Here is a 17,158-nt window from a genome sequence, read left to right as displayed (position 1 = left end):
GAACCTCAGGGTAGAGCATGGTGCACTTTCTGTAATTCTCAATTTAACATATTTGCCCTTGGGCTGTATGCCTGACATGAAATGCATTTTGTAAATGTTAAGATTATGACGATAAAATTCAAACACCTATGTGCAGGCAAGTTTGTAATAATCTCTGTAATAATCATGTCAAAATGCTTTGTAGCATAATTTAAAAACATTTATCAATAACGTATATTTTAGGAGCCGTAGAATATTCCCATTGTGTATGCATTGCATAAACCCCCAAAGATAGTTTCATGAATGATTCTATGCACAGTCTGTTGAAAATGATTGGTGCAATTTAGTAAGCCTGCTGACATATAGTTACTGGTGATTCTCAAATTATCCAATTGCTGTGGCACAAAAGGAGGCCATTTGGCCTATCTTGTCTGTACTGATCATCTGAATGACCATTATGATTTAGTGCCAATCTCCTGCCTTTTTTCTGTGCCCCTACCCATTCTTCCTATTCAAATAATCATCTAGTGCCGTCTTAAATACTCAGATCGAATCTGCTTCCAATATACTGTCAGGCAGTGCATTTCCAGGCTCACAAACAGTTCACTGTGTGAAATATTCTTTCTGCGTATCGTATTTGCTTCCTTTGCAAATCACTTTCATATTATACTCCTTGTTATCTATCCATTTTCAAGCGGGGTATGATGTGGCATTTCTTGAATTTTACTTAATTTCAAGTTGCATGTCGGGAAAGCAGCAAGGATGCTGCTGAATGCATTCATAATTTACAATGTATCTAAATTCCTATGTTTCAATTATGTTCACTACTGCTAGCTCAGCGATGCATCCTTATTTTGAAACTTGCTTGTAATTTACAGATTTATAATTAGCCTTTATTTGGAGGGAGTTATTTTCATGGGGCGTGATTTTTTTCCAACCGGGGTTGGTAACCTGACCAGGAATAATTCCCATGTCCCTGCCCGATGTCATATCTTTGTTGCTCATGGGATAATGCAAGTACCATACTAATGAGCTTAGTGTGCGTGGAACTGCTTGCTGAGCATAATTCTCAAGGGTGGGTAGCAGACATGATGGGGCCTGCCATTACAATGTAGAATAAAAGAGGGCGAATATCAAAGGGGCAGCAGCCTCAAAGTTCGGTGAAGTGGATAAGTGTCTAACTGCAAAGGTATTGTGCTTGGTCTGTGGAAGATTTAGTAGATCTGAATGCATAGCTGTGAATAATTTTCAGTTACTAGGTTTAAAAGCCTTTTTGCTGCACCTCATGGTTTTGACAGTAGATCATTCAGAAAGTCAAGCTGCACCAGAGGTCAACCATGTGCTCCGTGCTAATCAGCCATTGTGCACATGATGTTCCCAGTGCATGGCAGGATAAAGCTACAATGAGGATTGTACAGATCAAAGAGAGGAACAATGTCACTTTCAGTAACATTTATGTAGGTTCTCATTCTGTTCCCTCGAAGAAGCCTGTTAAACTGTAAATATCTGAAATAAAGTTTTTCAAAGGGTAGGAACCAACATTGATTAAAACAGAAAATCCTGGAGAAACTCAACAGGTATAACAGTACTTGTGAAGAGAGAAACAGAGTTAACTTCTTGACACTGGGACTTCAGTCCTAAAGAAAAAAGTGTCATAAGAGACTTGAAATGTTAACACTGTTTCTCTCTCCACAGATGCTGCCAGACCTGCAGAGATTTTCCAGCACTTGTGTTTGTTTCACGTTATCAGCATCCAAACTATTTTGAGATAATTTAACCCAAATTGATTGTCAGTTTTAGCAATATGAGGTGATGATAGATAGTCAACGGCAACTTGAGCTGTCAGAAAGTTGCAGGCTGAAATGGATTGGAGGTGTTGGGGTGTAGAGGTGGACTGGCTAACCCAACTGTTTAAGCTTTTTCAGGAGGCTTCCCTTCTTTGTAGTGAGGAGGTAAGTAAATAAATTTTAGCAACTGAAACTGGCTCAAATCTCCTGTTGAAACTGAGAGTCCAATTACATTTTTTGATACATTGAACAAGTGCCTGACTGTAAAGTATGGTTTCTTCAGCCCATAACTTCCTGGCTAACAAAATAAATGTTTCTTGTCAGATACCTCTCAAGTACATGAAGGTGTGAGCAATCAGCTCAGAATGAGATTGCTGCAGCATTTTCATCTGATTAAAAAATTTTTTTGCAAGTGATGAGTGGTGGACCAACAGGATTTGGTTTAACTGACCACAACTTTGTCCAGTGTTGTTCAGTTATTGTTTAAAGCATTCGCCGCAAAGAGCCAATAGGAAATCTTGCATTTGACATCTCCAAGAAGCTGCAGAGACCTTTGGTGTTTAATTACTGTTTTTCAGGCATTCAAACTGGTCATGGCTGGGAACTCAGAGACTAGCCACCTCTACTGTTAGTGATAATGGGAACTGCAGATGCTGGAGAATCTAAGATAACAAAGTGTGGAGCTGGATGAACACAGCAGGCCAAGCAGCACCTCAGGAGCACAAAAGCTGACGTTTCGGGCTGAGAGGGTCTAGGCCCAAAACGTCAGCTTTTGTGGTCCTGAGATGCTGCTTGGCCTGCTGAGTTCATCCAGCTCCATACTTTATCACCTCTACTATTAGTATGGTTGTGCCAAACTATGAGCATTTGAAGCCCAAATATTTCTGATCTTACAAGTATCACCATTGTAAAATAACAACTATTTCATCTTACACATATAAAATGCTCATAATTCTAAATACTTAATATTAATAAATTGTCATCTATATTATATCCAATACATTATATTGACTATATCTATGAGTGTAAAATAATCAATAAAAAGTTTAAGATTCGGAGTTAATCAAGGGAACAAAGTAAATACTCTTTACGGATGGGATGCCTGTTTACTTTCTGGCTGTGCGAGACATGACAAAAACTGCTTCTTGAAATGGTAGCAAATGGAAAGCACACTAACTGAATTTATCTGCTCTGACAAATGAACTGGGTGGTAATTCTTTTGAAACATTTACTAGATTCAAATCAGACTTGAAACAGGATAACTTTTCCAAAGTGCTTCAAATGCTTTTAGTTGTACTGTTGTTGTTGCCTGCATTGATCAGCTGGTGTCATTTAACTTAATAATTGCCATTAATTGTGTCCGAAACACACCACTTTTGGCTGTCACTTCGTGTGAAAGACAACCATTTTCATAGATCACCGTGCAGGTGGGAGGGCATTCATAAGCTATAACTTTATGCAGATACTGCTGGGATCATGGTAAACTCTTTGCAATTAATAATTACATAATGTTCTGTCTTGATCACTAATGTGGGTAAATAATTGGATTTCTCTTGGGCAGCATAAGAAAATATTCTGTATTAAAGCCATATGGTGATTCATTGTTGCTGCTTTCAAATATGTATAAATTTTAGCAACCTGAACTCCAAGCAAGTACATAGTCAGATAGAAAATGAATAACTACAAATGAAACCTCTTAGACTGATGCTCTCATAATCCGTGGTCCAATAACAACTGAACAAAATTCCTACAGTGCAACTTTTGGGCATAAGACACAGTCAATACAAATCAAGGAAAGAAACAGTTACTGGAATGATGAGGTCCAGATGTGTAGCAAGTTGCCAAGATAGCCAACATTTATACCAGCCAATCTAACCGGCTGTCTGCTACGGATCAAACATGATGATCCCCTGTCATCGCCAGGGCCTTCCAGCTCTAGCTCTGCCTGCAGAAAAATCTCTGGTATGTATTGTTGGCCCCCAGTCTTGATTCTTTCTCTGGCATTTTGGGCCCTTCTATCCTGCATTCATTAAGGAAGAGAAAATAAAGTTTCCATTGATGCTGAGAACTCCTTACTGTTGGATTGCCCCTTAGTCTTATGAAGTGTCAGACTACCAGTTGTCTGTCCAGTCCTCATGCTCTCTAAATCTGCAAAAGTTTCACAAGAGGTACAGATTTGGGTGATAGACATGTGCAGCCAACACGACTATAGACGCTTCAATAGCCCTTTAATATTCCTACTTTAATCATCGATCTTTCATCTTGACAGTGTGAAATTTAAACCCAGCCCTGCAGTCTGGACACTAACACATTCCCTTGGATTGGGTCCTTGACCACTGACATTGGCAGCAACCTCCAGACCGTGCTGGTCACTCATGATGACCATTTGCTGTGATCAGTTGACAGTGATATCTCTGTCATTCCTAAATGGCCTGAAATTAGCTTTGTATAGTAAGGTTCCAAGCTCTCACTAAAACATGGGTGCAATGTATTATGTAGATCATTATCTGAGACAGCTAAATTCTTTGAAAACACACACTGAACTTTTACAATGTTGCTTCTCCCCGCACTCTGAAAAGTTTTCTATTACGATCTGCACACACAGTCCTTCCTACATGTGGAATTTTAGCTTGTAACCACATCAATGTGCCCTTCAAAATGCAGTTCCTTCTAGTGCTTGGAGATCACATGAGGTGGGTCTCCCAATCTCAGGGTTGACAGAAACAGAAATACCCACAGTGTGTAAGATTTTTAGTATATTTATGTCTTTGAGAAGTAATAAGAAATGGGTTGGCAATACATTGATAGTACAAATAGCAAATAAGCTGCAATTTACTTGCAGATTTTAAGACAACAAAACTTAGTACAATATTGGGTACAATTAAGTAGTTATTACAATAGGATGAAGGAAACATTTTAGCATTTTAAACATAGAAGGAGAGAGTGATACACAAATCATATTTTAATAATTGTACACAGAGATTAGATTTTGTCCTATGTCAGTGAGCCTGTGGGCCTGAAAGTTGCAGTTGGAATTGAGGTGATCAACATAGGCATCTCTAAAATCCCTTGGGCTGCTTCATTTTATGGATGCAAACTCGTGGCTGTCTCATAGTTCCTGTGGTTATCATCTAATTACATTATTGAATGCACAATGCCAGCAAGCACAATGCAGATGTTCAGGAAATGTAAAATGAGGCGGTAGAAGAAACTAATACCATCAGTCAGTTACTGTAATACCTGCTCTACTACAATTTGAGTGCCTCACTGGCATCAGCTCAATTCAAATACATGAAGCACTTCGAATATTCATCCTACAATTGTTAAGTGTGCTGAGATGTTAAGGCATTTACCTGCATTATGTATTATACATTGCATATTTATTAACTCTTCCTGTACCAGTGATGACAATTCCCCATTCTAACTGACATGTGTAAGGCCCCAGTAGCGCAGGAGAGATCTGCGTTGAGAGAAATCTGATCTTCACATATGACAATAAGCACTTCATAAATGTGTCTTTATTAACACACAAATATTTTCTCTTTTGCAGTGACTTTTGACCATTTTCAAATACTACGTGCAATTGGAAAAGGGAGCTTTGGCAAGGTATTTATGCTGCAAATTGCATATTAGTTTAATTTTGTATATGCCACAATTTTAATCAAGATTTTCTAATTTCTAAGATAGATTGGTTCTGTTGAACAATTTACTGAGCATATGCTCTTTGGAATCAATTGTGTAGGGAATCATGAACAATACAGCTTCATGTCTGAGCTCATAAACAGCTATAGGAGTTGTTATACTATGTTGCTAATGATTGTCATTATTTTATGGCACCAAGTGAGTGTTATTTTATATGTTGAACATGAAATATTAATTCCCTAGATGTGAGGCCAGAAAAATATATATTTAACATTGTTTCAATGTTTAACATATTGTACATCATAGTGACAGTGAAAGTTCAAAGACAAGTACACTCCAGTTAATGGAACATTCAATTTAATTCAGTTTAGACCATGATTTCTGTAGGAAAGGTGTGGTTTGTGCATTTCCAATATCGTGTTGGAAGATATAAGTGCTTTTATCTAGTTAAACAATAAGATTTATGTACAGCTACCTCTGTATTTAACACTTGTATTGGGTGATGATTATTTTTGAGAATTAGATAATATGGAGCTATTACAATTATATTAGATGCTTTATGTAACCCTCCTTTACTTATTCCTAAAGAGTTGAACAGACTTCGCAAGTTTTACAAATTTTCAGTTAGAGATTGGTTATTGAAATAACTCCACAGAGGCTAATACCCTGTCTCAAAGTCATCCTTGATTAACACGTGGAGTTCTTGATACCTGTCCAGCTCCCCCAGAGCCAGCTGTCAGAGTGAACAGAATGTTAGTCAATCCTGCTGATATCTGTCAGCCAGGGCTTCCTGATTGGATCAGATTAACAACCCCAATCAGGGAGCTCATATTCTGTGAGGTCCACCTGGCTGACCCCACTACAATCACTACAATGATAAGCTCAATTTTTGTGTATTTTTGAATCACTGTTCCTGCTGGCAAAAATAGATACATACACATTGAACGATGGTTATGAAAGAAAATGATTGGACAGCGTGGACAATAGGGATTCCATTCATGGCCTATTCTATTTGGCAGTTGTGAGAAAATATAACTTTTCTAAGAACAGTTCAAATTTGGAATGAAATAAAACAAAAGATTTTTTTTCAATATGGCACGTGACACACTAAGTTGCCTTATCACATCACAGAATAAAAGACCAGCCTTAGCTATAGGGCCTTTCATAGCAGATGGACTAAAATGCATTATGACAATGATGTATTTGTGAAACAAAAACAAAGTTGGTGGAAAAGCTCAGCAGGTCTGGCAGCATCAGTGGAGGACAAAACAGAGTTAAGGTTTCGGGACTGGTGACCTTTCTTGAGAATTGATGGTGGCTGGGAAAACGTCAGTTTATATGCAGAAAATAGGGAGGTGGGCTGGGTGGGGAGTAAATGATAGGATAGAGCCCAAAGAGAGAGAAAGACAGTTGGACAGACAAAGGAGTTGCTAATGATCAGGCTGGGAGGGTGAATAGTTGTTAATGGGGACTGTTAGTGACTAACATCAGGGAGTGTGTAGTGGCAGGCTATGTGGTGACAAGGCCTGGAGTGTGGGGTGGTAGGCTGGGACATGGGAGAGTTTATGCCCTAAAATTATTGAGCTAAATATTGAGTCCAGAGGGCTGTAGGGTCCCTAAGTGGAAAATGAGGTGTTGTTCCTCCAACTTGCACTGGGCTTCACTGGAACACTGTAGCAAGCCGGAGTTAGAGATGTTGGCCAGGGAGCAAAGTGGTGCATTAAAGTGGCAGGCAACAGGTAGTTCAGGGTCTTTTATGCAAGCAGAAAATAGATGTTCTGTGAAGCGGTCGCCAAGTCTACACTTTGTTTCCCCAATGTAGGGGAGACCACATTGTGAGCAGCGAATGCAGTAGACTAGATTCTTGGAAGTGCAGGTGAAGCGTTGCTTCACCTGGAAGGTATGTTTGGGCCCTTGGATGCTGGGGAGGGAGGAGGTAAATGGGCAGGTGTTGCACCTTTGTCATTAACAGGGGAAGGTGCCATATGGCTGTGGGGAGGTTTTGGAGGCGCAGGAAGTATGGATTAGGGTGTCCCAGAGGGAGCGGTCCCTGGGGAAGGTGGACAAGGAAGGGGAGGGGAATATGTGTCGGGTGGTGGCATCTTGCTGGAGGTGGCGGAAATGGCATCTGAGGATCTTCTGGATGTGGATGCTGGTGAGACGGTAGGTGAGGATAAGGGGAACTCTATTGCTGTTGCAGGAGGGAAGAGAAGGGGTGAGAGCAGAAGTGCAGGAGATGGGGGGGACTTGGTTGAGGGCCCTGTTGACAATGGAGCTGGGGAATCCTCTGTTGAGGAAGAATGTGGACATTTCGGAGGCTCCCTTCTCGAAGCTGGCCTCATCTGAACATACACGAATGAGATGGAGGAACTGAGAGAAAATCCATTACAAACTCACCGACTCCCAGAGCTACCCAGATTATACATCGTCACGCCCCACTTCCTGTAAAGACTCCATCCCATTGTCACAGTTCCTCCATCTCAGCAGCTAATGAACTTAAAAGATCCTATACAGACAACAAGCAAAACGAACATCATCTACAAAATACCTTGCAAGAACTGTGACAAACACTACATTGGACAAACAAGCAGAAAGCTAGCCACCAGGATACATGAACATCAACTAGCCACAAAATGACATGACCCACTATCACTCGTATCCTTACATACAGATTAGGAAGGACACCACTTTGATTGGGACAACACATCCGTCCTAGGACAAGCCAAACAGAGACACGCACGAGAATTCCTAGAAGCATGGCATTCCAACCGGAACTCCATCAACAAACACATTGATTTGGAGCCAATCTACCATCCCCTGAGAAAAAGAACAGGAAATGACATCACCAATGCAGGAAATGACATCGCCAACCCAAGGAAACCTAAACAGATAAATAGAAAGTGGGACATAACACCAGCGCTTCGTCGGAGGCTCACTGATGATGTTACCTAGAATGGTGACGAAATGTCTGAAAACTAACCTTCCAGCTCAGCGAGCAATCTCACATCCAGAACCTCAATCTGAGCTACAAATCTTCTCAAAACTCGCTCCTCCATCTCAGTTGCATATGTTCAGATGAGACCAACTTCGACAAAGGAGCCTCTGAAATGTCCACATTCTTCCTCAGCTGAGGATTCCCCAGCTCCGTTGTCGACAGGGCCCTCAATCGGGTATGACCCATCTCCCGCACTTCTGCCCTCACCCCTTCTCTTCCCTCCTGCAACAGCAGTAGAGTTCCCCTTATCCTCACCTACCATCCCACCAGCATCCACATCCAGAAGATCATCAGAGGCCATTTTCGCCACCTCCAGCAAGATGCCATCACCAGACACATATTCCCCTCCCCTCCCTTGTCCATCTTCCGCAAGGACCATTCCCTCTGAGACCCCTGGTTCATATGTTCTTCACCCTCAACACCTCCCCACAGCCCTACAGCACCTTCCCCTGTAACCGGCGAAGGTGCAACACCTGCCCATTTACCTCCTCCCTTCCCAGTATCCAAGGGCCCAGACATACCTTCCAGGTGAAGTGACCCTTCACTTGCACTTCCAACAATCTAGTCTACTGCATTCGCTGCTCACAATGTGGTCTCCTCTACATTGGGGAAACGAAGCGTAGACTTCCCAACCGCTTTGCAGAACATCTATGTGGCAGGCAACAGATAGTTCAGGGTCTTTTGTTGCCTGCCACTTCAATGCACCACCCTGCTCCCTGGCCAATATCTCTGTCTCCGGCTTGCTACAGTGCTTCAGTGAAGCCCAGCGCAAACTGGAGGAACAGCACCTCATTTTCCGCTTGGGGACCCTACAACCCTCCAGACTCCAAAAAGAACTGCAAATGCTGTAAATCAAGAACAAAAACAAAGTAGGAAAATAGGGAGGGTTTCAGGCATGAGAGACTTTTGGCCCTAAAATTATTGAATTCAATATTGTTCAATAATTTTAGGGCCTAAACTCTCCCATGTCCCAGACCCCACCCCACCCCACACTACAGGCCTTTTTAACACATAGCCTGCCACTACACACCCCTGTTGTTAGTCACTAACAGTCCCCATTAACAACTATTCACCCTCCCAGCCTGATCGCTAGCAACTCCTCTGTCCATCCAACTTTCTCTCTCTTTAGGCTCTATCCTATCATTTTGTCCTGACCCCACCCACCTCCCTATTTTCTGCATATAAACTGATGTTTTCCCAGCTACCATCAGTTCTGAGGAAGGGCCAGTGGATTTGAAATGTTAATACTAATTTCTTGTCCACAGTTGCTGCCAGACTTGCTGAGCTTTTCCAGCAACTTTGTTTTTGTTCCTGATTTACAGCATTCTCAGTTCTTTTGGTGTCTATGTGTTTATGACATGTGCTCACTTTTATAATATAGGAATGCAGTGATTTAGGGCCACAGAGAACAGGAAGGGTATCCATTTTGCATCAACAAATCCATGACGTGTCTTTGAGGTCAGATGATTAGTTTTGTATGGTAAGATTTCATGCTGAATTGAGTGATATTTAAATTTATGTAAATGCTGTAACTATTTTGACTCTTTAATTTTCCTGTCTAAGTCCTGATGTTAATGATTTACACTGCATTAGATATTGCAAATATGTTTTCATAAAATGTGATTTTCAGAAGAACAGGTTAACTGAATCATGCAACGCTGTACAAAGATGGAGTAAATGATGGAATAAAATTGTGAATCCCACTTTTTCATTCAAAATTATTCCGTTTTAGATAACGTACAGTGGTAAGCACTCTTTGAATGGATGTTTTGAGAGCTCACATTCTCATACTAATTAATTGTTCACTGTGCTGACTAATTGTAGTGGGAGCATGTTTATGCACTAAATATTTTTGGTATGCTTATGCCCCTAAACCAAGGACTGAGATTTGGTAGTTTGGTAAGTAGTATGAATCCTACTTGGTGCTATGTTGATGTTTATGCCTCTGCTGGTAAGTGCTGATCCATCTTCTTGAAAAGATTGAACTGTCATGGTTTTTATTTGAAAGATGATTGATACAATTAATTTTACCAGAAGATGATTATTCTAAGTTTCTTGGCTGAGTATGAGGTTCTTGGGACTTCAAAATAGCTAAAGCTAATGAATATAACAATGAATGCTCTTGATACTCCAGGATTTCCCCTGTCCCTTTTATTGTGCCTTCTTTTGGTGGTGTCCCATATGGTAGTTACAAGTCAACACTAGATGCAAATTGCTAGCTCACTAATACAACACTACACTGAATGCCATCTGATTAAAACTTTTGATATGAGAGCCAGTCACCTGCAAAATCCCACAAAGGAGAAATTGAGCCCTGTCTTGGCCCTCAATAGTTTTGTTTTGCTTGTCCCTTCTCTCAGAAGGCTAATAACTGGCAAGGTACTTCTGATTTAGCACAGAAATAAATTTTTTTTGTTTTTGATTTGGTACAAGCGAAGCTCAAAGGAACAAGTGGGTTTGAGCAAGTGGTATTTCAGATGAATGAGTTAGCACTATTAATTCTAAGCAAAAGTTTTTCATCGATAGTCATGTGGATTGGGTGAAGAACTTTTCATACAGCTTAAACATCTTTCTATTGATGGCAAGACAACTGAATCACTTATCTTTAATTGCCTCTGAGAAGTGGGTGGTGAGCCGCCTTCTTGAACTGTTTTAATCCTTAGTGGTTTTGATGCAATTGAAGACTGTGTTAGACCATTTTCGCCCAGAGTCTGAAGTCAAATATAGCCTATACTGGGTAAAGATAGCATCTTGCCACCCTTGGAGAACACGAAATGAATGAGTTGAGTTTTAACAATTATCTAGTAGTTTCATGATTCCAAATTTGTTTTCAATGTATTTACTGAAATCAGAATGCCTTAGTGAGATTTGAACTCTTGTCTCTGGATTGTTAACGCAGGCCAATGGATTGCTGGTCTAGTAATGTAAGCCCTGTATAATTGTGCCCAATGCTACAGCTTGTTACCTTTTAGAACATCATGAACTCTCTAGAACATTGCTTAATATCTACTTAAGTAGTTTACCACAGAATAATTTCCAGATCAAGGAAGTGTGTTTTCTCACACATTGGACAATGAAATCAGTTACAATTTGAGCCTGGTCTTCATTTGGCAATTGTCAGTGAACTTCCAGCTGTCATTTATGTGAACTCAGTGTTCACATATGTTGCAGCATTCTGCTCCATGCAAATCTATCATGCGACATGTGAGTGCCTATAGCAGGACCCAGATATCACCCAGGCTTAATCTATTGGATAGAAGCATTGCATTGTGGGAGTGTGAGGCTCTGACCATATCCAACATCACCAAATCAACACCTGTTAATATCCTGGAGGCCACCACTGAATTGAAAGAAAACTGCAGTCGTCCTTTAAAGGGTTACAGGGCGGGGCAGAAGCTGGAAACTGCATTCATGTCCACCATTACATGCCTGAATTGAGCCATGTAATTGAATAATTGTCACTTGTCTGGATGGGTGCAGCTACAACACTCAAAGCTCAATAGGATCCAGCAGACAGCATTCAGTCTGCCTGATTGGAACATTTGCCACAAGGGTGCTGTGGCTGCAAAATGCACTATCTATCAAGTGCATTGGAGCAAGATTGTTTTAGCATCTTCCTATCATGAAAGCGACAGCACAAATTTCAAGGGAGCATCATGACTTGCAAGTTACTCTCCAATTCCAAAACTTTGCTAAATTGAACATGGATTTGCATTCTTTGCTGGTACATTATCCTAGAATTCTCACTTGACCTCATTATAACAATATCAACAGCACAAGATCTGCATTGGCACTAATTGGAAGATGCAACAATACTTTTTCAGGGAAACCAGGGATCAACACTAAATTGACTTTTGCTGGTATAACTTCAAAATTCATACTGATATGGATTTATACTAATAATGAAATGTGCTAATCTTGTTCCAAATATACAATATTCATGGAACAATGGAGTAACAAAAATACATCAATAAGGTCATTTTAATAGCTGTCTTCAGGGGAATTATCTGAACACAATTTCAATTTCTGGTTTAAGTAACTTGATTAATTTCATGTCATGCTATCATCCAGACATATCTTTTGTTATTATTGTATTTTGTTAAGGTCATTAGGTACAGGCAACAACTTACAAAAAATTTTATGTTACAGACTACATTGTATTTTTCATTCACAAAATTTTTGTTTAAAATATAACTTCTTATTATATAGAAAATGTGTACAGATTTGGGTTTACAGGCATTAATGCAAAGGAGCTCAATTATTGCTTTAGAAGTAGTTGTTAACTTACTTATACCCAGGACAAATGCAAAAAAAAACTTTTATAACACAGTGGAAGAAACAAGAATTATCCTAAATAGCGAAGTAGTTTTGGTACTGGAGGTTGGTATGGACATGCATTCATGTCCAATCACCATGTTGTTAATGATGCAACAGTTTAATATCTCATTGCTTGCAAAATATATGTATTTGTCATTGATAATTAGCTAATGGCCTGTGCAGATTATGACAATATTGACTACTTTCTGTTATGGCAGCATCTATGTATGTTTTATAATGAAAAACTGACTAATTACTTTGTATAACGCAGGATGTATTGGAACATAAAATAATTGTCACTATGATTTAACAATAGTTAAACTCTCAACCAAACAAATAATCAATATCAAAATGGCCTCAGCACTATTTCCAGTTACAAACTGTGGACGTTCAATCTTATTAGTCACTTGAAGATCCAGAAGTGGGTTTGTTAGAAAATTCTGCCTTCGATAATTTTACTGAGAATGAAAGTTGCAGGTGATGTTGTGCTAATAATAGCCCAGATCTTTTCGATTTTCATGGGAATTGATCAGGAGGCCTGGATGTCCCATGGGAATTTCCCTGTTGTCAGAGACCTTCTGAAAAGGGCTCTAATTCAGTGCTAGAAATGGAGACTTCAAACCGCCCAGACTTATTAACCTGAATAGATCCCCAGGAAAGGTTGGGGCAAAAAAAATCTTTGTCTAAGTCCTAGGCAACTGTGCAATTGGCCACCCAAACCCAACTACTTCCCAACTCTGTGACTCCTACCACAGACACCAACACCACTAAATTTCCCAACACCACCATTATCCATCTCAACCCTTGAACTCCCCTTCTAACAATCACCTGACTGCCCACCACACTTATGTGTCACCTTATTTAACTGCCACTCTACTCACTCATCCAAACACCTCACCAACTGATATAACCACATGTTTACTCATTTGGTCACCCAGACTAATACACTAATATTCTAAAAAGCAGCTTTAATGTCCAAAAACTTTTCAGTGTGATTGTGAATGCACACATAGCATACTGACAGCAAATGCCATAAAATGAGGGCATGGCTTGTTTCCACCATAGCCAACCACCACTTTGCTGCCTCTACTTCCTCCAAGCCCCAACATGATGATCCAGTGCAGTGAGGAAGCTCTTCATGGAAGACTGTTCTGAATTCCTAATTAATTTGGCGCCACAAGACCTGGCTGCAAATGTGGACCTTCATTGTTGCTCAAAATATTTTAACTTTGAAACAATACATGAACATTTTATTATCCCACACTTCAAGCTGTAAGCTTGTTTCCTAGTCATCAACAAACCATGATGCTCTAAAGTATACAACAATGATACAATTTGGAATAACCACAGTATAGAAATCCACAAATATCATTATGGACACAATGACAGATTTTAAAACAAGTCTCTCTCCCTGTTCTCAAAACCTGCCCATAAACAGATTATTAATTAATTTTCCTTTTTTTTTAAATAGTTGGGGTATTACCTCTACTCCCTCTGTTTCTAGAACTGTAATCACACTGCAGTAGGGTTAACTCGGAAGTAAGGCTTATTAAACACACTCATACACAAAGGAGTAATCTTGCAAGACAAGCAAACTTACAGATATGCCAAGAAATAATCAGAACACATAAAGTCATTATTCAGTTTGAAGGACTTAGATACAAAGCCAAAACACAGCAATTTATCAATATCTTTCATTTTAAGATGGCGCCCAAAGGTCAAAGTCAGAGTTAGCAGCCTGCAATTCCTTTGTGGGATGGGTCAATAGATTAGCAAACACTTGAGAAGTTAGAGGCAGTTACTTCTCTTTGCATCTTCAGAAAATTTTCAAAGAAATATAATGCTGAAATTCGACTTATGCACATAAAAGGGGAGGAATGGCTCAGGTACGGGCTGCCGGGATCAACAGAATCCCTGGAGGTATATAGGGGATACAGGCATTTACCGAAGAAGGAAATCAGGAGAGTGAAAAGGGAGCATGAAATAGCTTTGGCTGAGATTAGGATGAATCCAAAGCGATTCTTCAAGTATACTAAAGGAAAAAGAATAAGTAGAGAGAGAATAGGGCCCCTCAACGACCAAAGTGGACATGTATGTGTGGAACCGCAGGAGATTGGCGAGGTCCTCAATGAATACTTCATCTGTGTTTACCGTGGAAAAAGACATGAAGACTTGGGAACTTGGAGGAAGTAAGCGGAGATCTTGGAAATAGTCCATATCACAGTACAGGAGGTGTTGGAAGTATTAGAATGTATGAAGGTGGATAAATTTCCTGGTTCTGACCAGATATATCCAGGAACCCTGCCAGAGGCTTGAGAAGAAATTACGAGGGCCCTGGTGGACATATTTGCATCATTTTTAGCCACAGCCAAGGTCCTGAAAGACTGGAGGAAAGAAAATGTTATGCCCTTCTTCAAGAACGGCTGCAAGGAAAAACCTGGGAATTAGTGGCCAGTAAGCCTAACGTCTGTAGTAGGTAAGTTACTTGAGAAGATTCTGAGGAATATGTTTTACGTGCATTTGAAAAGACAGGGTTTGATTAGGAGTAGTCAATATGGTTTTGTGTGTGGGAGACCATGCCTCTCAAAATTGTTCGAGTTCTTCGATGAAGTGACCAGGAAGGTTGATGAGGGCAGGTTGGTATATGTAGTCTATATGGATTTTAGTAAGGCCTTTGGTAAGGTTCAACATGGTAGATAGCTCTGTAAGGTTAGATCACATGGAATCCAGGGAGAGCTGGCATATTGGATACACAATTGCCTTGACAGTAGGAAGTAGAGAGCATTAGAGGAAGGGTTCGTATCGGACTGGAGGCCTGTGACTAGTGGGTGTGTCTCAGGGGTCAGTGCTGGGCCCATTGCTGTTTGTTATCTATCTCAATGATTTGGATGACAACGTACAAGGCATAATTAGTAAGTTTGCGAATGACATAATGCGAATGATAAAATAGACAGTATTGTGGACAGTGAGGAAGGTTATCAGAAATTGTAGCAGAATCTTGATCAGCTGGGCAAGTGGAATTTAATAGAGGTAAGTGTGAGGTGTTGCATTTTCGAAAGCCAAATCCAGGTAGGAGTTTCATGGTGAAAGGTAGGGTCTTAAGGAGTGTAGTGGAACAGAGGGACCTTGGAGCTCAGGTGCTTTGTTCTCTGAAAGTGGAGTCACAGGTAGACAGGGCAGTGAAGAAGGCTTTTGGCACACAGGCCTTCATCAGTCAGAGCATTGAATGTAGAAGTTGGGAAGTTATGTTGCAGTTATACAGGATGTTGGTAGGGCCAAACTTGGAGTATTGAGTTCAGTTTTGGTCACCTTGCCATAGGTTACCTTGCCCCTACACCTCCCCCGTCACCTCCGTTCAATGCACAAAAAAAGAATACCACTAGACAAGGGTTCACCTGCTCATCCGTTAACTTGGTCTACTGTATCCACTGTTCTCGATGTGGCCACCTCTACATTGGTGAGACCAAGTGTAGACTTTGGAGACATTTTGAAGAGTGCCTGCACTCTGCATGCAACAAATGACAACACCTTCCAGTTGCCAACCATTTTAACTCCCCCTCCCATTTCCTGGGTGACATGCCCACCCTGGGCCTCCTCCAGAGTCACAATGACACCACCACAAACTGGAGGAGTAACATCTCATATTCCGCCTCGGGACCCTACATCCCAATGGCCTAAATATGGATTTCACTAATTTTAAAATCTCCCCATACCGGACCTCATCCCATGTCTGCCCCTCCTTCTCATCCCCGCCTCCCTGGTGTGACACAACCTGTCCATCACCTTTCCCACCTACCTGCTTCTTCCAGCTCACTGACCAATCTCCACCACTCCCCATCTACCTCCCCCAGCCCCACCCCTCCTCTCTCTATTTACTTCTAAGCTCCTTTCCCACTATTTCTGAAGAAGGGTCCTGACCTGAAACATCAACTTTCCTGCTCCTCTGATGTTGCCTGACCTGCTGTGTTATCTTTGACTCCAGCATCTGCAGTCTTGCTACCTCTAGATTGTTTATTATGTGTTTAAGAGTCATTAACGGATCTGTATTAACATTTTTAAAAAATTTGTTCAAGTCAATATGTCAAGCAAATGTAAACTGCATCTAACAGAAGATGCAGAACGTAAATACAGATGGACAGCAGAATTTATCTTCCTCGTTGTCCATTTAATGCCTGGCTTTATTAGTATTATTATTGTTTCAACCTTCCACCGTTCTGTGTCAGATATTAGTTTGAACCATGCTAAAAACAGTAGTGTTGGCAGGAAGCAACAATACATAGAAGAAAAGTCAGTGATTCAAGAGATGTGGAAAAAACAATATTATTCATCACATGTTGCTAGTGGCAGTGGCCTGGAATATGTAAGTACTGATCAGGAAATTGGGTAGGATTCTTATTGATGGATTGATGTCTGTTTGCAATAAATGTGTTTGTGTTAT

General features: G+C 40.5%; 1 protein-coding gene across 8 annotated transcripts in view; it reads left to right on the top strand.

Annotated features, from left to right (window-relative positions):
• The window catches only part of LOC125462069 (serine/threonine-protein kinase 32C), a 290,855-nt gene that overhangs the window by 122,434 nt on the left and 151,263 nt on the right, over positions 1-17,158 (top strand). For 5 of the 8 annotated variants that reach the window (XM_048551554.1, XM_048551553.1, XM_048551555.2 and 2 more), the window contains one exon: positions 5,317-5,372. In XM_048551554.1, coding sequence (XP_048407511.1) covers positions 5,317-5,372 — 56 coding nt within the window. Of the gene's footprint in view, positions 1-5,316; positions 5,373-9,784; positions 9,884-17,158 lie in introns of all 8 variants that reach the window. The other 3 variants (XM_059653104.1, XM_059653105.1, XM_048551556.2) reach the window with 2 other exon arrangements.

The sequence above is a fragment of the Stegostoma tigrinum genome, chromosome 20, assembly GCF_030684315.1.
Source record: "Stegostoma tigrinum isolate sSteTig4 chromosome 20, sSteTig4.hap1, whole genome shotgun sequence".
Lineage (NCBI taxonomy): Eukaryota > Metazoa > Chordata > Chondrichthyes > Orectolobiformes > Stegostomatidae > Stegostoma > Stegostoma tigrinum.
Note: the sequence above shows the minus strand (reverse complement) of the source record. Positions and strands in the feature narration are given on the sequence as shown.